This window comes from Sitophilus oryzae, unplaced genomic scaffold (assembly GCF_002938485.1).
Source record: "Sitophilus oryzae breed Bouriz unplaced genomic scaffold, Soryzae_2.0 scaffold_1620_pilon_pilon, whole genome shotgun sequence".
Lineage (NCBI taxonomy): Eukaryota > Metazoa > Arthropoda > Insecta > Coleoptera > Curculionidae > Sitophilus > Sitophilus oryzae.
In genome coordinates, this window is record NW_022146304.1 from 1,792,773 (window position 1) to 1,818,174 (window position 25,402).

General features: G+C 30.7%; 1 protein-coding gene across 1 annotated transcript; it reads right to left on the reverse strand.

Moving 5' to 3' along the window:
- Positions 1 to 4,145: 4,145 nt before the first annotated feature.
- LOC115880259 (ribonuclease inhibitor-like) lies at positions 4,146 to 8,028 on the reverse strand. The gene is made up of 3 exons (XM_030897439.1): positions 6,915 to 8,028; positions 5,572 to 5,826; positions 4,146 to 4,585 (listed from the first exon to the last, which is right to left on the reverse strand). Exons 1-3 carry the CDS (start codon positions 7,558 to 7,560, stop codon positions 4,164 to 4,166), a joined length of 1,323 nt encoding a protein of 440 aa, XP_030753299.1. The 5' UTR covers positions 7,561 to 8,028; the 3' UTR covers positions 4,146 to 4,163.
- Positions 8,029 to 25,402: the final 17,374 nt, after the last annotated feature.

The following is a 25,402-nucleotide window of genomic DNA, read 5'->3' on the forward strand; positions in this document are numbered from 1 at the left end:
ACGATGGTGGCTCATTAGCATATTTCGAAAATGCATTTTGTACGAATAATTTGATCGACACACTTGGTATTTCGAGTCAAATTTTCGTTACGAACTGCAAGTTATAATTTTAAATAAACCATATGCGAAAATGTCAAAAGTTGACATATGTTATTCTATTCAGAGTGTTATTTTCTATCGAACAAAGTAAAAAAATACCGAGGGTATGCAATTTAAAAATCAAAGGTTTTAATCATTTCCGGTGAAACAGGAAGTGACCGAAAACAATTGAATACGTCAATCAATCCTAATTTATGTCTTATATTAACATACCAAATCTCGTTTTTTACTTAAAAAAAATATAAAAGTTATAGGGGTGAGCCACTTTTGACGCACCCGGCATATGTTGTGCTGTAAAACATTTAATTTTCAACTTCACCAATTTTATCCATTTCAGACTGACATGAGTATTGAACTTATTGACCTATTAATATACGCTATGGCTCAAGCAATTTTACTTCTAGTACCTTCCTGGTTTGCTACAGAATTAAATAAGAAGGTAAGTAATTATATTAAAAGAATATAATAATATAATCACAGAGAATAATAAAAAGCAAAAAGCATTATATACACTAACCGTACGAAAAAAGGGGAATGTATAATTTTGATGTACTCTAACCTTTAATCACTAAGGTGCGGAAATGGTTATACAGGGTGACTCATCGAAAACGTTCCGCAAGGCATAATGGCCAGGGTATTTCTTTGGTATACAAGAGAAAGTGACCAAGACCAAATTTTCAATAATTTAGTTTTTTAACAATAATATGTTTAAAATGAAAGAAAATATTTACCAACTCCATTTTTTATGAATAAATTGTATAAGTTGATATTTTACAATTGTCCAAGTCCATATGTGAAAAATCACTTGCCACAAGGTTGAACGATCAGGTGCGGTCTCACTATCGTTAAACAGACCCACAATAGAATTTCCAAAAATACCAGACCGCGACGATCAAAATTGTCTTCGTTGAGTTCTTGTACAAGAACAACTGAATTTCGTACGGGTGGAACTTGTGTGTTTTTTTTAATATCCTTTGGACACTTGTACGATTCACGCCGGTCTCATTGGCTAATTTTCTTGTACTCAGCATACTATCCATGGCAACTTGGCCCAATACGAATACCTCCATAGCTTCATTTACTACAGGATTTTCCCTCTGCCTCTTTTTATTCATAACGGAACCAGTTTCACGAAATGTTGCTACTAACTCGCGAACAATTTTGCCATAAAGGTGTTTGTCAGGATGGCGTTCATTGAATATCGGCGCAACCCGATTGCCACATTCATTATTTTTAAAATAAAGTTCGATTATTTTCACTTTTTCTGCAAGTGAGTACATCATAACTGTTAAAAAGTTTAACGATATTGAGAAGAAGTTCAACGCACAAGTCACAGAACAGCTATCTAGCAACTACCGCACCTGATCGTTCAACCTTGTGGCAAGTGAAAACATGCGTAAACATCTAGAAATAATAAGAAAACAACAGCAAATTGGTCGAAGGAATTTATTCTTATCATTTACTCTGATAAATGTTTAAATAAACTTTTCAAATTTCAATCCTTCATATTTTCTCAATGACTCTACCGGTTTTCAAACACGAAGCGGGAAAATATAGAGAATAAAAAGCTTTTTTCTTTGCGGCGCCACTTGACCCCCCTTCCCATTTGAAAAAAGTTGGGGGATGACACCCCCGCTTAGAGGGTTGAAGATTTTGCAATCATTTTTGGGGCAAAAGTTTCCCCCTCACAAACAAAATTGACGTGTTTTTGGATTTTCTGAAAAAAAATTACCCTGGCCGTTATGCCTTGCGGAACGTTTTCGATGGGCCACCCTGTATATCCGCAAACGTGCGATTTAGCATATTATATCGCTATGTTAATTTTTATGTACAAGACAGTATAAACAAAACTGAATTTTTATCGGGACCATCTATTCACAAATTATTTAAAATATATAGTGGAGTGCCCAGAGACTTTTACCTCGGAATTCAATTACTGTGAATGTATTAATGTGAAAACTTCGGTATTGTGTTTTATAGATAAAATATTAAAATGTTTACCCATTTTTATTAGTTGCTTTAAATTTTTTATTTTAGTAAATTCTTAATTATTTCCTTCTTAATATTTTGATTTTTTTAATTCTTTTTCTAAGTAAATTTATTGAAATAAATAAATCTAATACATAAGCTATACCTATTCTGCTTATATTCTAATCATTGAAATTTTGATTGAAATCGAATTATACAGGGTGGAGCGTCATATACGACGCGGTTTTTGCAAGGAGTACAAAAGTTTGTATTGAAGTGAACTTTTCTGAGCTTATGTAAGTCAATTTAAAGTATTTTCTAAAATTATGTAGAGTTCTACATGGTGTCCCCAAAAAAAGTTACACATCAAAGTTATGTTTTTTGTAATGGAACACCCTATTTTGTAATAGAACACCCTATTTATTTTATTATATTAATTGATTTTTGGATTCTAGTAAAAAAATAAAGGTTTGTTTCATTACAAAAGTATATGACTAAAATGAATAGTTTTTGAAATACATCCACCGGCACGAAAAATGGGCACCTTAAACCTTTGATGTATTTTAAAGGCTAATATATTTTATTTTAATGGGCCGATTTTGATGATTATTTAAGCAGTGTGTAGCCAAGTTATTTGACTTTTTAGTATCTTTTTCTAAATTAAAAATAAAACTCCCATTTAAAAATTGTGTGAGTTATGATTAAAAACGATTTAGGCATCTTTGAACCGCGCGGCCAGACAGACACAAAAAACATTAGACGATCAAATCTGTTTTCCAGAGCTTATTAGAAAATTAATGACCAATCATCATAATAAACAACACAACCATGGCACTCTAGATTGAAATTTAAAACGCAATTTTTTTTAATTAAAATTTCAGTAGTTTACACATGATATGTCATTCTGTCAGAATGCCATTTTATATCATATAAAGTAAAAAAATACGGAAGGTACCATTTAAAAATCAAAGGTTGTAGTCATTTCTAGTGAAACAGGAAGTGACCGAAAGTAATTAAATACGGCAATCAATCCCAATTTATGTCATATAACTAACGCTCAACTCTATAACTAAAAAAGTTATAGAGTTGAGCAGAGCCATTATTGAAAAACATTCGCGATATAACGTAGTTTTTTTAAATTTCAGAGTGAAAATATATCAACAGCCGCTTATGAATGTGACTGGCTAAATTCCACGTCCTCAATAAAACTTATGCTAGGTATGATTATTCTACGATCTCAGAAACCAATGAAATTTTATTGTGGAAACTTCTTTGAACTGTCGCTTGGTACCTTCGTTTCGGTAAATTAACTTTAAAATATTCGACCAGAAATTTAAAGTACTTTATTTTTAGATAGTTAAAGCTTCTTATTCCTATTTTGCCCTGATGAACAAGATGAATACTAATAATAATTAAAGCTAATATTACGATATAATTGCCCACGAAGGATTAGAAGAGTGTATACTGTAGTTTATATAAACTTTTCTTAATTTAGTTTATTGTTGTTACCGATATGACAGACGACAGCTATCGGTTGCACGGTCCAGAATCATAAATATATAATATGTAAAGTGATCTGAAAGGAAGTCAAAAATGCAATAATATACAGGGTGTTCCATTTAAAAAAAATTATACCCACTTATATATTATATACCACTCACACTTTTTTGAGCACCCGATAGAAGTTATAATATCTTCGTGAATTACATCCTAGTACATAATTTAGGTTTGCACTTAAACAAAATTCCCAAGTTTTTTATTCTAAGAGCTACAGATGGCCGACGCACTATTGCCGGACCCTGTATTTCTTGCAACCGTACCCAATCTAACCTACTTGAAAAATTACGACCACCTAAGTGATAATTTCTATTTCAATACATTAGGTATAATCGTTTTACCATTTTTAAGTAAGTTAAATTGAGATACTTCCTTAATCTTAACAGTTTTAGAAAATTTGGCATGCTCTATTTATTTTAAAACAATGTAATAAAAAAACATAGTACTTTCCTCAATATCTTATCGATTGCAAGTGAAATCACAACGGATGAGAATATTTTGTTCATACTATTTAAGCAAAATAAAAATATTAATGTTTACTAGACACATTTATTATTGCTATGTTCTCTTTCCAAATCCATATTCGAAATATCATTTTTTTCTTGGGATGTCAAAGTTTCGTCAACCGGTGGGTATCTATCGATAAAATCTAGATCAATAAGTGCGCGAGGCTTGGCATCTGGTGCGGCTATTTGGTTTTTAATAATCTTTAACTCAGGTGGGAATCCATAGCTAGAAACGGAATAAAACATCTGAACATAGCGATTTGTTGAATAGTATGCTGCTTCTAATTTTCCATCTGCTGCGTATACTCTGACATCGACACATTCCTGATTTAGTACACCAGCCTTGATTGCTCTATCCAATTTGCTCAAAGATCTGTGTCTTAGCACATTACCCCAAATAAAGAGCATACGTATTTGAACAGATTTCTTCAAGGTGTCTATGATATCTGATATGCCTTAAATAAAAGAAAATCAAATAAATATCAATTTTGAAATAATAAATACATTAGAAATGATAGTAATGGTAACTCCCCACTCAACACACAGTAAGAACGAATTTTAGACAAAAGTTATGCAAAACACCTTTTATTATTATCCATAAAATTAAAAAATATGGTTCTCTAGCCTCCATATACAGGGTGGCGCACCTCATTCGCCTCGGTTGATTATACGAAAACGGAAAGATGTAAACAAAATATTTTATGGGTACCTATACAGGGTGGGCCAATAGAAACTTTCCACCCCAATTTTTCTCGTTTAAAATTAAAATTTGGAAAAACGCCCGGACACGTCGATTTAGTTTTCGAGGGGGAAAAGAAAATATCATAAAATCACTTTCACACCTATAACCTCCAAGGCGGGGCGGCGCCACCCCTACATTCTTAAATGGAAAGGGGGCCGAGTAATAGCTCATGTGAAAGGTATTTCAATTCCCTTTTTAATGAGATAGATATCATGTACTTTCGTTCAGTAGTTTTAGAGATTTATTGATTTAAAGTAGATTTTAATTTATCAGCCAAGTGGTGAAAAAATCGTTGGTAATATCGTTGGAAAATTTTCCAACGATATTACCAGTTTGCAATCAAAATATTGAACTTCTTAACCCACACTAAAACAATGAATATTGAACAAGAAATAAAAAATATAATATACAAAATACCATGTAACCTTACGATATCTATTTGCACTTGAATACAGGAAGTATATTAAAGTACAAATCTACATTCCGAGTGTCAGCCTCCTAGGTCATATAGGGTCTAAGTTACGATGCTCTAGAGACCCAGCTCAAGTTCTTCGTATTATGTCCCTACCATAACCTTAGTCTGACTTACTTAGCTTTCGCCAAAAACATAAGACTACTTATATATAAGTATGAATTGCCTAGTAGCATTTGAGTTATTTTTTTTTCTTATTAAATTCAACATATATTTTATTCAAGTACCTTGATCGCCTATCCTGTTATTATGAAGATCCAACAACCGTAATCTTGAAAACGGAAGATCCAGTGCCAATGATTGTGCTCCGCGAGTTCCTATATCATTTGAGGATATATTTAAAGCAATTAAAAGTGGTCTGGTTCTTAGCCAAGTGGACAAAAGATTAACACCATGATCTCCAATTCTATTCGCTGATAAATCAAGCATATAAAGGTTTCTATGAACTTTTAATCCACTCAACAATAACTCAACATCGTGACCTACAATTATAACGAACTCTATAAGATTTCTACAAATATCTTATAAAAAACTTATGAAAAACATAAAAAACAAGTTTTATCCACTAGATTAGCGAAATTGTGCTGAAAATAAGAGATTTTATGTAAAAAATCATAAGTGTCTTTTAAAATTTCTCTTTAAGATATGAAATTAATGTGATAATCGATTAGATGAAAATTTATCGTATAAACATTAGTATTAGGAAATCTACTAGTTTTAAGGTATATAGGGTGGTGACAATTTCGATGCTCAACATTGCCATCTCAGTAACTATGAGAGATACGAATTCGGTTAAATGGCACAAAAGTTGCGTAATTAGAAGTCTGACAAACACCCATGAAGAAAACCTCTGTATCTTGATTAGTTTCGGATTTATGCAAAAAAATTAAAATAATACGTTTATTTTAAATGACAATATCTTCAGAACTATTGTATGTATTGCAACGTAAGTTGGTAGTTTTATATTTTTGACCTCGGCCAAATAAATGCCGTTTTCAGAAAATTTCTAAGCCTTCCAGATTTCGCACAACAACAGTCAAGTTTTTGTTTTCTTATGGCCGCCATTTCGAATTTTTATCCTATTAGATAGACCAAAAAATAATCTATAATTTTTTAAAAATGATTTTTTAAAAATTCACTCAAAAGATCAAGTCTGGCTTGGAAATCCAATTGATACTTAACATTTGCGCAGAAATAAAATTAAAAATAAGGTGGTACATTTAAATAAAACACATGTTATATCTGCAACACTTCTTTGGAGCACCCTGTATCATAAAATTAATTTTAAATGGTACACCGTTACATTCTCTAAAACTATTCTAAGTATTTAAAAAAATCATAATTCCCAAAACAATCGAGACAATGGTCTTTATCGTTGATTTACTCTGTAAATTAAAAAGGGGGTTGCAACTTTTAAAAAAAATACGTATAAGGGAAATTAAAATAACTTTGGTTGCTCATCATAATACGACCACCAGCAAACTCCATAAGGCGACGCATGGTGTCATTGATGACGTGCAACAAAGTTGTTTTAATTTCCCTATATTCGATACATGCACAGATTACTTACCGTCAAATTCACATTTCTGCACTTGAAGAACCTCCAAAGTATCATTTAATTTTAAAAGTACTGCTAAGTCATCAGCTAGAATTGAATCACTATAACTGGAATAAAAAGTCTGAGGAATTATTCTGGAAATATCGACGCTTCTCAATGAACTTTTCTCAATAACAATCAACAAGGATTCAATACTTTCCAATGTTTGATCTGTTTCCCCAATATGTAATGTTTCTAAACTCGTACAATTTTCTATAAATCGGCCAATGTATCGTGCTCCATAATTTCCCAATTTATTGCCAACCAGTCTCAGTTCTTTTAGATTTAAGTAATTCGCTTCAGATAGTAACATCATTCCTCTTACATTAATGTCACAATGCATGACATTTAAATATTCCAAATTATTTGCCTGACTAAAATAATTCTCGGCTAAAATTTCTATTCCATAATCTCCAATGTTATTGTATGCAAGATCCACAGATTTAACTTCAGGATATTTTGTTAAAAAATTAGAAAGCTCTAACATATCCTCAGGTTCCAGTCTTTTGCCTACTCGCTGATAGAGTTCTCTACCCAATAGTCTTAAATGTTTTGTTCCATCGGAATTTTTCTCACAAAATAGCAGAAAAAATACCTCATCAATTCTTTTTTTCGTCATTTTTAATGTAAAATAGTACACAAAATCTGGGTGTCAAATAATAAATTGACAGAATGAACAGAGAATGACAGATCCTTTGATTAGCACCTTCCAAATATAGGTATGATCGACATAATAAATTGAAATATTTGGTAGATTGAAAACCTTCATTTGCACCTTTGATAATTGTGACGTATTTGAACAAATAAGAAAAATGTCGACTTTAAGGTAGGTTTAAGCCCCTTTCATACACTTGCGAATCACGAATTGCGGAACTCTGACATAAAAACGTTACGCTTTCAAAGCGATGAGCGAAAGCATGCGATTAGCGGAACGCCGAGCAGTCGATTTTGGTATTCTCGTTGCTGTGTGAATCGTTTTCTGGATACGCGTTAAGCACATATTGAGAGCATCGCAATTTCGCTGGTATCTAATAGTCAAATGTAAATAAAACAATGAAAAATGTCAATGTTACGTGAATTTCATAACCTATTGTTGAGTTATGTCAAGCTATTTTTCTATGGATATGTCATTATTCTTATTATACGAGGGAAGTGTTGAAGACTCTTCTTAGCATTTTCGATGTTTTGAACAATATTTATAGCTGCCAAGTCGTAAATTATCAATTACTTATTGTGGAATTTATAGAAGAAGTAGTAATTTTCACTAAAGAACAATATAACGCACAAAATCACAATTTTTTCGATTTTCACTGACAGTTCGACAAGCAAAACGATCTATTAAGGCAATCGTTTTCAAAGCGCTCAGCGCAATCAGTAAAGACGCTAAGCGCACCGAGAATACCGAAATCGTTAATTAAATGCGCGCTCAGCGAAAATTAACGTCATATACGCTGAGCGTCTAAAAGCGCTTAGCGTTTTCAAAGTTACAGAATACGGGCCCTGATTATTTTTACGACATGACGCCGCCGTATATTTGACGATTCGCTATAAAATAAATATCAAAGTCTTCTACAGACATTCTGTGAAAATTTAGAATTTTTTGTTCGTCTTTCGTAAGCATTTCTTGCACCAAATTGTGATAAGCCCCTTATTGTTTGCGTAATTTAAATATTTCGCAGGTTCCAACAGATCTATTAGTATTGAAAATACTTCTGGCCGCGTTTATATGGGACCCATCTTTGAAAAAACGACATGCTAGAGGCGACATGCAGTTCAATAACCTGCCTAATCAACTTGTCAACACGTAAGTCGATAGCTGACTACAAGGACGTCCGAGGGCCCAAATGAGGTCTTATTAGTGTGGGCCAACTATTTTATGGATATGGATGTTTAGTCTGGGAAAGCCGATATTATTATAAAAAAGAATATGCGTCAAGGCATGGGTTGGTAGGTACAGTTGGGCTATTTTAATCTAACTCTTTCCGTATGAGAAGCAGGGGGCACATTATACGTGAAAGAGCGGAATAACATAAATAATAAATTTAGACTAATGCAATATTTTTTCTTGGCGCTTAGGATAATGCGCACAATCGATGCATTAAAGGGAATAATTAATTAAATCATTAAGTTCGCTAACATATAATAATTCGGGTCTCATCGGATCTGCTGATATATTTTGATAAAATTTAGGCTATTAGGACCTACATTTTTTATATGATAATTATTTTTTTAGTTAACAACTTAGGACAAAGAAAAAGCTTGCATGGTTTCTACCGCCAACGTAAAACAAATGAATACAAGGCGGTGCCAAATATTTATTGGGATAAGTTTTTATCGTTTAAATATTGTTGTAAATAATAATTATCATTTAATTAGTGCTAACTTATTAAATTTCACAACACGGCGAAATTTCAACAAAATTAGCCAACGGATCTTTGAGATATTAATAAAAAAGGTCTATTAGAAAACACCTTGACACCCCTGTATCTTTAAAATTATACATTTCCGGACACATGTTTATATGAACTTTTTACCTTAAAAACACTCAAAGAATCACCTCCTGAAGTTTAGCCAGATACTTAATTAACATCCTGTATTTAAAAATGGCTAGCTAGTGATTTAGTAAGCTATGTTTATTTTAATAGGAAAAAAAATAATTTCATAAAAAATAAACAAACCCATAATACAAATACTATACACCAATTAATTAATTTTAATTTTATCTAAAGGCACTTTAATAATTGAAAAACGGACAGGAGCACTTAAAAATAATATAGCATTAGAAGTTAAAAAAAAATGATGGAATGTTTTTTTTTATAAGAGTTTTCTTTTAGAAAAAATATTAAAACGACTAATACTATGCAACGGAGCTGTTCGCCGGTGAGCAATGGGTCGTAAGCTAGTGAAAATTAAATTGTGATACTTACGTCTTTATAATATACTGGGCGCCACTCCGTTTTCCATTTACTTTCGAAAACTTCTAAGTTGAGAACTGAGAAATCAACTCAGAATATAGGTATTACTTATTTTAGGAATTACACAAATGAAACGCTGAGATAAACTAATAACTAAGTATAATTAATAATTAAATGTTAATTAGAATAAAATAAGACTATGAAAAATTTGATGTTTGAAAATGTTTGTTGGTAAATAGTATGTATCAAAATAGATCACTCAAGATGGTAGTTAAATCTGCTCGCTTCTGAATATTAATATTTTATTAATTATTCCGCAAAAAGTCTGGCGATCTTGGTACCAAAATATAGGGACTCTATATATTTATTATATGGTTATTTATTATATATTATTATATATTTATATTAAAAAACCGTACTATGTAGATATCAGAAATACGCATAACATGAATAAAATATTTCAAAGTTACTCTAAAGTAATCAAATATATAATATGCTTGAAGGGCTTAATGCATTCAAGTGAACTTAAATTATATAATAAGAAATGATCTGGCCTTTTTTATCCGTTCTGGTCATAAGCTGGTTGTGGTAAACTGCTACTGGAACTGGATCGTGATAGAAACGTCTCCACACAGACAGGATCGAAAACTGCTGTGGAATCAGGAGATTCCTCCGTTATTCCCGGTGTGAATTGTAGGGACAAAACGTGGCCCAAATGTCAGGTACAAAAAACAAAATGGCACCAGAAAATGCTACCATTAAACCAAATGCGTACCATAAAACACACACTGTACAAAAAAAAGTATTAGGAAACGTTACGTTAGAAAGAAAAGTTTAACTAAAGTTACTTAGAAAAGTCTTACCTCTGCTCAGAGGGTTTTCTCAAACAAATTGGCAAAATGCCAACAACCGCCGATAGCTCTATCGGTTTGAGCCTTTACCACGAATATGGCGAGGGAAGGTAGGCACGAAGTGCGACTATACACCGTCAGATATAAAGTGACCAACAAACTTCGACCGGACTGAAATATTTCGCCAGAAATAAACTTGGAGAAAAAAATTAAAGATAATAGCAGTACTTAGAAAGCCATCTCGGTGCGAGGACTTAAACTTGATTTATTTAAATAAAATAATTCTGTACATTTATATAAATTATGTGTAATTTAAATAAAATGCTACAATAACTTCATAGAGTATACCAAATATGCTAAAAATAATAATTCCAATAAAAAAACACAAATGGCACATTAAAATCTGCATTACCTGAAATCAAACTATAGCTAAACGGCTAATAAAATAATAGAGACAAGACGCCGATATCTATAACAAGATGAGCAGTTTTTAATAATTATTCCGAGTTATTATTACATACTTGTTTTACAATTATTGTAATACAGTAGCATTCCTTCAAATAAATTTTGATTTAAGCATTGTTAATATAGTCATATTAATGATTATAGCCCGTATGATTTCTAAAATAAATAATCAAGCGTGTTTTTATCAGAATTATTAAATTAAGTAGAAATAGTTAATATTTAGTAACTTTGTAAGTGTTATATTTTAATATAATTATTGATTTAATAATTAAATAATTATCTTAAGTTTAAATTGTGGTAAACTTGTATGAGTTTCCATCATTTATATTTAAAATCTTAGGGAAGGCAACATAGATTTTAGGCAGGAAAACTCAAGAGAACGACTGTGTAATTAGTAATTAAGACTTTACAATTTTTTTTACTTGCCATTTTCTTGTCGTTCACGTTGCACGTTGACTCTTCGTTGTGTCAGACACAATCTGAATTATGGATATGATGCAGAACTGATAAATTGGACCAAATATATTAATTGCAGGTAATCAAAGACATATTTTTGTTAACTTTGCAAACATTTAAGGCATGCAATAATTTTTAAAAATTTTGACGTGAGATTACTTTATAATTCTTGAAAGTCTTGGATGATAAAGATTTGAATTATTATGGGTCTATTTTGTTTAAGCTAGCAAATAATTTCAAAAACTCAACTATCAAAATATAATAGTAAATTTTTAAAAGCATGCATAGGTATAATGTTCTATATTAATTGGACATACTGAATGTAAACTAGGTATAGTTGCTGCAATCGATAATATATTTTGTTGCTTTTTCATATCACACAACATTTTCATCATAACAAAAAACCGTCAATACCGCTACTCATATTATGGGCACCTATGACTTAAATCTCATAATGATGTTTAAAAATACATAGGTATACGCATACTATGAGTAGTGGTTGTGACGGGTTTTTACTAGGTATGATGAAAACAAGCTGCAAACTAAATTATCGTGGAACTATATTTTAATTTATTTTTATCTATTTTTATCTACACTCTATTACTTATTTTTTGTACGGCGAATTTAAATTTATGGGCCATTCATAAATTTACACCGTAAGTTCAAATATTGGTTAAACCTAGAAATACCCAGGTAATAGCCCGAAATATGCAAAAGAGGGAGTGAGTTTAGGTTAGATTAGAATTAGCTTTTTTGCATATTTCGGGCTCCTACGTGGGTAACCATACGTTTAACCAATATTCGGGCTTTTACTGTAACATAATACTCATTCTGATTGGTTTAATCTGGCTCCATAATAAAACTGTGGGTTCGAGGTGCTATTGCAAATTAATGCCCATTAATTTTATATATATATATATATATATATATATATATATATATATATATATATATATATATATATATATATATATATATATATATATATATATATATATATATATATATATATATATATATATATATATATATATATATATACTTACATACCTCACATTTCTATAGTGTCGTGACCGTAATCATGACCATTCTTGAATCCGTACACGTTCATCTCCATCATTAATATTTTTCTTACTAAATTCTTCACTTTTATAAAAAGCCATCACGATAAAAATCAAATATCAAAATTATTTAACGTCGCGAACGTTTCACTTGTTCACTATACGTATCTGGAATATATTTGCGAATGGCAATTAGCGATACGTTAGACTGCCGGAGTGCTGACGTCAGGAATGTCAAATTGCTTTCCAAACAAGCTTTAGTTCTTTTATATTTCTATTGAGCTCTTCCAAATGACGTCACAAGTTAATATAAAATGTAAAAAACAGGTGATAGCTGACCACCAAGTTTTGTGTCTGGTATTTTCAATACGCCTATGATGATTGCGCATGTTGCAAAATCTGTGAATTTTTTTTATCTTCGACGTTTTAGCAATAAATATAAAGCAAGTTTACGTTTTCTGTTCCAATGCCACAATTGATTTTGGTAACATTGATACTGATATTCATAAAATCTTTGCTCATAATCATAATCCATTATTTTTAATGTTGTTCACAAAACAGTGGACAAATAAAAAATAAAAACAAAGACTATTAAACAGGAGACGGGTTATGTAATATTGCCGATTAAAACATGTCAAAATTGTCAAAATACTTGACATTTTATTTTTATTTGGATTCGGAATTCTGATGTGTATGAAATAGGAGAAAATCTTACGAATGTTTTTTCCGAATTCCGCAATTCGTGTTTCGCAAATGTATGGAAGGAGCCTTATATACACGCAAAAATGCGAATATTTTTGTTATTGGTCAATTATATTAGGCGGCAAAATTGACTGAAATTTTTTTTAATATTTTGCGAATTCGCATAATTTAAAATCTGGGGGCGGGAATATTGACACTTATTTAATTTTTGTGAATATTGGCTGCGAATTTTGAGTTTTTAGGTTATAATGTGTCATCTCTTATCCTTTATTTGTTGTTATGGTTATAATAACATAAACACTTGTTAAGACGGAAGAAACTGAAAAGGTATGAAAAATTTGTGCATAATCCTTATTAGGTACTTATTTCTTTACAATCTAATTTCATTTTTTTATTTCCAGTACGAAGTTCAATATTTTGAGTGCAAATTGGTAATGTTGGAAAATTTTCAAAACCATAGAGAATGAGAAATCCTTTATAGACATTCTATTGTGGTCTCTATTTTTTCATCGTTAATTCTTATTTATTGCACTAAATAATTATGATATGCTCCTTGCTGTTTTCACTTTTTATAACACAATGTTTCACATGTTCCAATTGTTCTATGTATTTTAATTTTGTTGTTTTTATTAATAAATATTCAGCAATAGATGGTCTTCTATGCCAAAAATAAACAGCTTAAAATGACAACTGGAAGGAGAAAAAAATAAAATTCTTCATTGAAAAACACAAATATCCCTAGAATTAATTGCGAATTTCGCTATTATATGAACTACATAAATAAACGCCGGATTTATTTTGCGAAATTCGCATTTCCCATGTATTGCTGCAACTTTTTAAAAGGGTAGAAAAAATTATGTAAAAAGGATGTTAAAAATTAAAAAGAAAACCGGCTGCTCTTCGTCTGGTGAACAATAGGTTGAGGTTCATTTAATTGTTTTTGCATATTGTTGGACACCACTTAATTTAAGCCAAGTTAAGGTTATATTTAAAAAATAAGAAAATTACCACAGGCTAAAGATGTTCTGTAATGATATATCTCAAATTAAAACACCAAAATTTAATTAAAAACTATGTACATTTATTAATAATTAAATAGGTTGAAAATCCAGTTTGAAAATGATTAAAAATTGTAGTTATAAAAAAATACAGGGTGGTCCGAACTGTATTTCGGAAATTTCGGCAACATATTCTGCAGACAAAAATAAGTAAAAAAGTTTATATGAATGCATATCCTAAAATGCTTAGTTTCGGAGATACAGGGTGTAGAAGTTTCATTTTTATTTCGATTTTTTTCAAATAATTTCTGAAGTAATGTTAATATTTGGATTAAAATTGGTGTCTTGGAGTCTTTTGACATGAAAAATTTGATTTTGATGTCAATATGACTCCGATTTGTAGGGGGCGCCACCTACATGTGTTTTAACTGATTTGAAGAGTAATAATTTTTCGTCCGTACCTGTATAAAACTGCTAAGTAAAAAAATAAAAATTTTCGTGACTTTTTATGTAAAAAAATTCTTTTCGTAAAAATCGCTACGAGCAACCGTTCTCAAAATATTTCGAATGGAAATAGTCAATACATGTCATTATTGATAAAAAATAAACACGTTGAGTAGATAGTTATTTAACTGAAATAATAAATATGGGAAATTTTTATTTTTTTAAATTAATCATAAATTTAAAATTCTATTAAACTTTTGACACAAAAACATTTCAAATTTATGATTTCAGTCTAACATCTATTTAGTAAACCTGTTTAATTTGTCAGTGATGATAGGTATTGATAATTTCGAGTTCGAATATCTCGAGAACCGTTACTCGTAGCGATTTTCACCAAGAGATCTTTTTTACGTAAAAATTGTCGTAAATGTATATTTTTTTACTCAGTAGTTTTATACAGGTACGGACAAAAAGTTATTATTTTCCAAATCAGTTGAAACACATGTAGGTGGCGCTCCCTACAAATAGGAGTCATATTGACATCGAAATCAAATTTCTCATATCAAAAAACTCAGACACCAATTTTCATCCAAATATTGATGTTACTTCAGAAATTATTTGGAAACAATCGAAAAAAAATGAAATTTCGACACCCTGTATCTCTGAAACTAAGCATTTTAGGACATACATTTAACTTTTTTACTTATTTTAAGCTGCAGAATATGCTGACGAAGTTTCCGGAATATAGTTCGGACCACCCTGGGACTTCTCATCGTGGTTGAAATAGAAGTGTCCGAAAAATCCGAGTAAATCTTTAAAATTCTGCCAGAGATTATCTTCTGACGACAAAAAGTAAACACACACCAAACTGTGCTCGAAATAAGGAAAGTTCAGGAAAGTTATCAATAACATTTAAAGAATAATTTAAACTAATAATATAAATGGCAACCCTGCGCCACCACATCGAACGGCTTTCACGGTACTACCAAAATTGCAGCGATACAAACTAGGGACGGGCATTATTTTACTTAAATTCAGCTAGAGATGTAGTGCAAAAATAAGAAATTATTTTAGGCTGCTACAGTATATGAACCTACTTTTAGAACAGAGGATACTTATAATCCAAAATTACTGATAGTGTCAAAATTCAAAAATTAACTAATTAACTTAATAACCTAATAGTTTAGTGGTGACTTTTGATGTAGTTAGTTCCTTCACCAATATTCCTGTGGAAAAATTGTTTAAGGTGAGAGAGGTATAATAAATATAATATAATTAAGGTAAGAATTAGGGATATAGCAAGATCAAAATTTAAAAGATGAAACTAAATAGAATATACTAATAAATAGAATATGGAATTATTGACATATTATGTTAAAACAACTTATTTTCAACTAAATAACGAATTCCATCAGCATAATTTCGGTATGTAATGGGATCTTTTTAAACCTAAACAAGGTTACAATGCAAAACCAGGGAAATGCCAAAGTTCCTTAAATTATGAACCTATGATTTTGTCATTGTCAAATAATGTAATTTTAAAATATTAAATTTAATATTTAACATTAGTAATAATGCTATATTGTAATTATTATGAGCTATACAATTGAGAAAAAAGTCACCATGATAAAATACTACTATGAGGTAAATATATCAGTAAGTATATTTGATATGTTTTCCCAATAAATCAATACCTACCAGGTCACATTAGACAATGACACAATCAAATAAAATAATGAAGAGAAAGATCTGGATAATTTACTTCAGTGGAAGAAAATAAAATATTACTTAAGAAGTAATTAGAGAAACAGTGATAAAAACATCATAGCATAGTGCTCACAACTTTAAAGAAAAATAAATCGTCCCCTTATGGTCCCTCTACACGTTGGACAATGTGTTGACCAATGCGTTAGCCAATATCCTGGCGCACGTATTGGCACAGGCCCCTCTACGCGTTGACCAATGCGTTGGCCAGTGCATTGGCCAATATGCTGGCACACACATGGTTAAGGAATTGATAATATGTCAACACGATGGGATGAAGTTCAATTTGTCTCGACGCTGGCCAAGATAAGAAATGGATATCCGGACGGTAGCGGCTGCGACGATTTATTTAGTCAGTGCTTATAGGTACTATCTTAGTGTGTACCATCACAGAGTTATAAAAAAATGGATGCAGTTTAATACAGAAATCAAAAGATGTTCTAAGATAGTATTGCTGGATCAGTGAATAGGCTTCCGTGCTCTAGTTCCAATGGTCGCGAGTTCAATTCCCACCAGATGTACTAATTTTTTAAGTTTAGATTAATTTGCTTTTAATTTTTATTTTTCGTGATTCACTTTTATTTAAATTTTAATACGAATTTCATTTGCTTTAAATTTTTAGATTTTAAAATTAGATGTCTCACAGTCAGCTGTTGTATTGATGGGTATCGGTAGTGAGCAACAAGACAAAAACAATATTCTCGTGGTTTGATTAGTCTGGATTATCCATGACTTTGCCACTCACTAGATATTATAAAATTTGTGGTATTTTTCAAAAGGTATGACAGTTTTAATGATAAACGTCATTTCTCCAAAAATCCAATGTTGAGTCGAAAGAATGAATGTGAATAAAACTTAAATTGGATTTAACGAAAACAACAATAGAACAATATGATGGACAGAAAGCTGTCCAGAAATAATTAAAATAATAAATAAATAATTACAAATTAAGATCTTGCAGAGATATCTAGTGACAAATGATCGTACTAGTCATATTTTAATTATTAGATTAAACCACAGAATTTGTTGTCATGGAATTATAAAAACACTTGTTTTAGTTTATTAGAAACAGTCAGATTGTAATCAGTTTGTTTTTGATCCTCAAAGTGTAAAATTGTAAAATTCTAGTTCTATGTAAAATCCAGTGGCTTCATTATATATATAAAATCATATTACAACATAAACCATAGGAGAATAAATGAAAGAAATCAATATTTAATGGTTTGGGAGCCAACGTGGGAATCTGGAGGACAATTTATATTGTAGATGCCTAATAAAAGTCTATCAGTCAAGAAAGAATAAAGATAATTTAGACTAAAATAATTGATGCCAAACTATTTTTTTGCTAAAGAAATTTACTTTGTTTTTTTATGATAATAATAATAGTAGTAGCTCCCGTATATAGCGTTTAACGCCTTGGGAATAGCAAGGTACAGCTTGCTATACATTTTTTATGATCGTTCTTTTATTATTTATTATCTTCATATTTATCTATAAAATATAAATTTTGATTCAATTTTATGGCTTTATAAATTATTTGGTAACTATTGCATATACGGTTTTTGGCTATTTTTGGATTATATGGGAAAACAATTATATAATCATATTCTATTGTACTAAGGGATTAAAATACCGGATTATATAATCATATTCTATTGTACTAAGGGATTAAAATAGAGGAGAGAAATTAATTGTGTTTATTTAAGTATTTTTTCACCCAAACACGCTTACGAGACCAGGGAGCGAATAGGGATGCTGGGCATCAAAACGTAAAAACTGATAATTATTCAGTAAAACATGGCATACATATACAAAAATATCTCGACACGTAAACAAATTATTATATACAACGTTTATGTATGAACAAGGTTGAAATTCCATGATTTTTTATTGTATTCGATTTAAAATTTTGATGGTTTTAATTTCATTTTTGCATTCATCTATGGGGTGTTTCAAAAGATGTTATTCTTGTTGTTTCTAAAATTCTAAAATATTTTTTGCTCCTGAATAAGTCTCTTATATTATATATCAACATATAAACAATTTTTTAAACACCGTTATGTAAAAACAAAGTTGAAATTCCGCCATTTTAATTCTAAAATTCGATTTAAAATTTTGTCAAGGGTATCCGATCCCATCCAGATAATGTAGCCTCTATTTTCGAGTTAGCTACACCGACAAATGTCAGAAGTTTCGTCGATTTCTAGACACAGCTTCTTGGTACCGAAGATTTGTTCCTGGATTCTCACAAATTGTTAAACCTCTCAACGGCTTGTCGAAAAAGAATAGTATATGGAAGTAATAGTATATGTGGTGGCGATTTCAACTTGACCTAATATTAACATAGAGGAAAGGTTAGCTAGTAAAATTTAGCATTATTTATTTTTTTAGAAACCGACAAAACAATTAAAATATTACAAGCAAACAAGTTTATTATTATAGTTTAATTAATTAGTAATTAGAAATTAATAATAATTATATTATTATAGTTGAATGGTTAGCTTTGGCGTTAGTCTTTTCACTAATGTACTGGTAGAAAAATCACTTAAAATAGTTAGGGATAGGTTAGAACAAGATCAACATTTAAAAGATAGAACAAAATTAAACATAGATAGTATTTTGGAATTGTTGACACTTTGTGTTAAAACTACTTATTTTCAATTAAATAACGAATTTTTTCAACAGGATTTCGGTATGGCAATGGGATCACTTCTCTCTCCTTTGCTAAGTAATATTTTACGGAAGATTTTGAAAATAATACAATAAATAGTTTTTCAAAAAAGTCCATAAAATATGGCTGCGTTATGTTGATATTTTTGCAATATGGCAACATAACGTTTCTGAAATAGACATTTTTTTGGATTAAATAAATTCTCGCGAACCAACCATAAAATTTACTTTAGAAGTAGAGAGAGATAATCGTTTGCTATTTCGTCACGTTTTAGTGTAAACGTTTCAATATACACTAATTATAGAAGCTTACAGAAAACCCACAGATACCGACAGATACTTAAATTTCACATCTAATCGCAGTATAAGTGTAAAAAGGAGTTTGTAAAAAGTTTATATGATAGGGCAAAAATAATATGTTCAGACGACAATTCACTAAACAAAGATATAAACTACATTAAAATACATTAATAAAAAACGAGTACTTACCATCTTTTATTGACAAACATCAAATGAAATACAAGCCCCAAATTATAGACAAAAGTTACTATGATAACAATACATAATGATACAACTTACAATTCCATACATACGAGGAGTTTCGGAAAAAATAAGAAGGATAGAAAAACATCATACGAACATCTTTCAAAACACAAAATACACTTAGATCCATTTAACACAAACTAAACCAATAAACACTGGACAACAAACAAAGAATGTAATATACAAAATACCATGTGAATGGGATACATTTTATATTGGTGAAACATATAGACTCTTAAATGTTCGAATTAAAGAACATAAAAATAATATAACATAAAGATTATTTATGAAAGGACGACTTTCCCAAATCGATTTGTCAAAATTCATGGGACACAGGGCACAGAATAGATTTTAACAATGCAAAAATTATAATGAAAGAAGCGATAAGCGATAGCTTCTAAAAGAAAAATAAAAGGTTTTTTTAATACAATCTAATAAAAATAAATGTATTGCTCATGTATCTGTAGATGTTAGTAATGTATGGCAATCGCTTCTTTGATTTCAAAGAACATAATAATATTATAAATAAACATAACATACATAAAAATTAAAAACAAATTAAAAATAATCATACAGAAAGTTTGAAGCTTTTTGGTTTTACCTTATTAAGTAATTGTTATCAGACAGTAATTGCTAATTTTGAAATTTAACTTGATATAATGTCATTTTTAAAGAATTTCAACGGTTTATGTAGACGCACCTGTTTAAAAAAAACTAAAGTGTTCTCGAATAGTTGCATTTAGATATTTTAAATAGTTTTTCTTTGTCCTTCGTATTTTTTTGCTACCGACGACGAAAAGAGATAAACTTCCCGAAAGGTTAAGCATTATTTGTCCGTTAGGCAAATTTGTTTATTAGTAAGCCACTACAGACAATTAGTCTCCGTTGGATTAACGCAGCAGTGTTAATCCACAAAAAATAAATATTTTATTTTGTAGATTTGCACAGTGGCGAAATACCCAGAGGACTTTTTTGGACAGATGAATCCGCGACAGAGAGACATTTTTTCATTTTTAGTAAAAGTGTACATTTTTTAGTTTTTAATGTTAAAGACACTATATTCGAGATTTTACCTCTATATCAAGGTAGATTAGAAGCATTGATATATGTAAGCTTTGTTATAGTAGTTGTCAAATAGTTATAATTTGTCATTATTTCGATTCTACATTCTGTAATATTTTCATGCCTAATATTAATACAAGATAGTGAATCGATCGTCGGGTTGTTTTATTCAACAGGTTATGGGCCCAGACACGGGACTTTCAAGTTTGTAAGGGCAGCCTGTCGGTCGCGATATAGTTTTACACGTTCAAGTCGTGTCGTGGAGATAGTTGTTTATTTTGTCGGTACGTTCGAGTCGTATTAAAATAAACTCTAGTGATGGCGGCGAGTATCAAGTTTGATTCTGGAAACGTTACAAAGTTTGATGGATCTAATTTTCAACTCTGGAAATTTAGCGTCACCATTCTGCTTAAAGCGGAGAATTTACTTTCAATCGTAAATGGAATGGATACAGAGCCTTCAGATCAAACCACTAAAGAATGGAAAGAATGGGAAGCAAGAAACTCAAAAGCCCAGGTTATTTTGTTATCTACAATATGTCAAGATCAAATACAACATTTTATAAATTGTGAAAATGCTGCTGAAAGGTGGTCAAGATTGATCACAATACATGAGCAAAAGACAGAAATCTCTAGATAATTACTTTGCAAAAATTTTGAGTACCTAAAAAATCAGATGTTATCGTTTACATAAAACGTCGTGATTTAAGAACCCTTATGAAATTAATTTTGGAACATGTAAAGCCATGGAGCGAGATTTGGAAAGATTGCTGGACAGGATTCAAGTAGTCATTGGGACACTTTGGCCAGACAGCCACTTCCGGTCCAGACACCGAATTCCAGGAACCCTATCAGATTAGAACATGTAAACTACGTTAATAAATAAGGATAAACAGGTTTGAGCCGCGGTGAACCGATTTAAAACAGAAATAAACAGGTTTGAACAAAAAAATGAACAGGTCTGTTGTTTTAAACTAAAAGCTGCTCAAAGTAGTTCAAAAGCGGTTCACCGCGGCTCAAACCTGTTTATCTTTATTTATTAACGTATTTTACATGTTCTTATCTGATTGGGTTCCTGAAATTCGGTGTCTGGACCGGAAGTGGCTGTCTGGCCAAAGTGTCCCAATGACTACTGATACAAATCTTTAAATTCTCTAGAAGGAGTAGCTCCATATATTCATAAGACAGTAAATCATTCAAAATACTTCAAGGATCCAGAAACAGGTGTATGTACAAACCAAGCCGAAGGATACTGGTTACGGTTAAAAAGATACTGTCGATTGCAGCAGATCATGGCATCAAATTTACTACCCGAACATACTGACCACTTTATATGACTCGAACACTTCGGAGGCAAAGGAAGATCAATGGGAAAGACAATTTTCCAGAACATTGTGAGCAAAATTAAGGAAAACTACTCTATACAGGGTCCGGCAATAGTGCGTCGGGCATCTGTAGCTCCTAGAATAAAAAACTTGAGAATTTTGTTTAAGTGCAAACGTAAAGTATGTACCAGGATGTATTTCAGGAAAATATTTTAACTTCTATAGGGCAGCTCAAAAAAGAGTGAGTGGACCTGGATGATTTTTTTTAAACGGAACACCCTGTATATTATTGCATTTTTGGATTTCTTTCAGATAACTTTACATAACCCTAAGATATGAATAAATATATTTCGATAGTTTCAGAGATATTAAAAAATAAATCAAAAATATATATTTTTCAGCCCTTCTTAAAAAAATTATTAAAAATACAAAAACTGTTCTGAAATCAAAAATATATTAGGTATTTACTTTAGATGGTCTGTACTTACTTTGCTATAAATATGAATATTGTAAATAATACAGGAAGTTCAAAATTCTACGCCAAACTTTCTAAAATATAAAATAATTTTTCTTCGTTGTTTTAAATGGAACACCCTGTATATTAATTTTTCAATAGACGGCGAATTAAAAAATGAACATTTTTTGTATTTAAAGTATTTCAAAATTTTTATCGGTTTCGCAGATATTTCCAGTTTTATATTTCATTTTCCACAGTAAATTTTTATCAAAGCCACCCAATGATTTTTCTCTCGTATTTTACCATTGAAAGCGCCATATGAAATAAACTGCGTGTATCTGCGAAACCGTTAAAAATTTTGAAATACTCTAAATGTTCATTTTTTTAACTCTCCATCTAATAAAAAGATAATATACAGGGTGTTCCATTTAAAAAAAACAAAGAAAAAATATTTTATATTTTAGAAAGTTTGGCGTACAATATTGAACATCCTGTATCATTTACGATTACCATATTTATAGCAAAGTAAGAACAGACCATCTAAAGTAAATACCTAATATAATTTTGATTTCAGAACAGTTCTTGCATTTTTAATATTTGTTTTAAAAAGGGCTGAAAAATATATATTTTTATTTTTTAATATCTCTGAAACTATTGAAATATATTTATTCATGTCTTAGGGTTATGTAAAGTGATCTAAAAGGAATCCAAAAATGCAATAATATACAGGGTGTTCCATTTAAAAAAAATCATCCAGGTTCACTCACACTTTTTTGAGCCACCCTATAGGAGTTAAATATTTTCCTGAAATACATCCTGATACATACTTCAGGTTTGCACTTAAACAAAATTCTCAAGATTTTTATTTTACGAGCTACAGATGCCCGACGCACTATTGCCGGACCCTGTATAACAGTATAAAATTAAATAATAAAATAAAATTAGTATGAATTGCTTAATAAACGATATTATACAATTTAATCATTGTTATGTAATTTTCCTATTTAACCAAAACACTACATTTGTATAACCAACCAAACAAATCTAACCAAAAAACGTGAAACCAATGCAATCAATTCACGCTATAAGTGTATTTCAAAACATACTTATAGCGTGATTTGATTCAATTGCGTATTCGCTTTTGTATAATTATAATAATCTTGGTACCATTTCTTACTAATTTTATAAAAACATGGTCTCCTTCAAAATATATTTCCCGGTAATTGTAAAATTGCAGGTGTTTCCCCTTTCCCGAAAAATAAGACCATAGATTCATTTAATGATTTGAGGCCTATTAGTATTTTATCCTGTCTTTCAAAATTGTTGGAAAAAATAATGGTCTCAGTCAAATTCGCATTTTCTCAAAAGAAAATAATACTTTATCTCAAGATCAATCAGGGTTTCTAAAGGGGTATAGCTGTACGACAGCTCTCTTAAACATTACTGACGATATTATTAGAGCTTCTGACTTGGGTAAAACAACGGTTTTGTTATGTCTGGATTACTCGAAGGAATTCGATAGAGTGAGACATAAATTATTATTGTCAATATTGAATTTTATAAGATTTTCTGCGAATGCTATAGATCTTATCAAAAATTATTTAAGTAACAGAATGCAGAACGTAAAGACTAATGCTGGGGAATCGCCCAGAGAACTAATTAGTTGTGGTCTACCCCAAGGCTCAATATTGTGTCCCCTTCTCTGATTTTTTACTTCATATACATATAACATGATATGTAACAAAATATGTAAATGGTGACATCCTTAAGCCATGTCACTGCACCTTATTATGCAGATGACAATTGGTGTATTCTCTTGATTCGGGTGACTGTTCTAATGCTAAAAAATTAATAATTTAGATGCTCTACTGCAAGCTTCAAGTAGTCATGGTCTAGCGATTAATCCAGACAAATAAAATATTGTTGTGCTTGGTAAACAAAAAAATAAAATAGTTGAAATATTAATAATAAAAGTAGCAGGTCAAAAAATGTATTTTAAGAGTTGTGTAAAAAAATAGGTTTACAAATCGACTGTGATCTTCGTTTTAAAAGTCACATTTCTCAGTGTATCAGTAGAGCGTATGTGCCTTTCAAATGCTTTACCCACATCATAGGTAATTATCACAGGCGACTAAAATTAAACTAATTGAGGTACTTGTACTTTGCCACTTTAACTACTGTGATACAGTATACAGGCCATGTATTGATAAGGTTGACACTGAAAGGATCCAAAGGAAATTTTGACAGCGTTTCATATAAACTGAATAATGCAAAATAATGAAAACTCCATGCATTAGTTTTTATTCACGGTTTGATAATTAATAAACACCCTCCATACCTAGGGAATAACATTTCTTTTAGGACAGATGTACATAATTTGAGTTTAAGATATAGAGGATAGCCAAGTTACATAACAGCTTGAAGTTGGTTGATTGGGGTCGCACCACTCTAGCACTTTGTGCCATTGTATCGATTTTTTAATCGCGGTGCGATCCCTTTAGACACACATTTATTAATACTAATATTATTCTGTAAAACTTAATGGGGTCTAATAAAGAAATTTGAATTTGAATTTGAAGTTAACAGCTGCAAATATGTGACATTTTGGCAGAGGCTATCCTTAACAAAGTGTGGAAGTCACATAATAAAAAGTCTGTTTTTCAAAATTATCTAATACTAGCTCAATTTCATAAGTATTAGTATTAATGTTTATCCTATTTTCTTGGTTATATACTTTTCAAATTTCATT

Coding starts and splice junctions, on each gene's coding strand:
- LOC115880259 (XM_030897439.1), bottom strand. CDS start 7,560: ATGACGAAAAAAAGAATTGATGAGGTATTTTTTCTGCTATTTTGTGAG. Junction 5,827..6,914: donor GCAGAAATGTGAATTTGACG/GTAAGTAATCTG, acceptor TTATAATTGTAG/GTCACGATGTTGAGTTATTG. Junction 4,586..5,571: donor TAACAGGATAGGCGATCAAG/GTACTTGAATAA, acceptor CTTTTATTTAAG/GCATATCAGATATCATAGAC.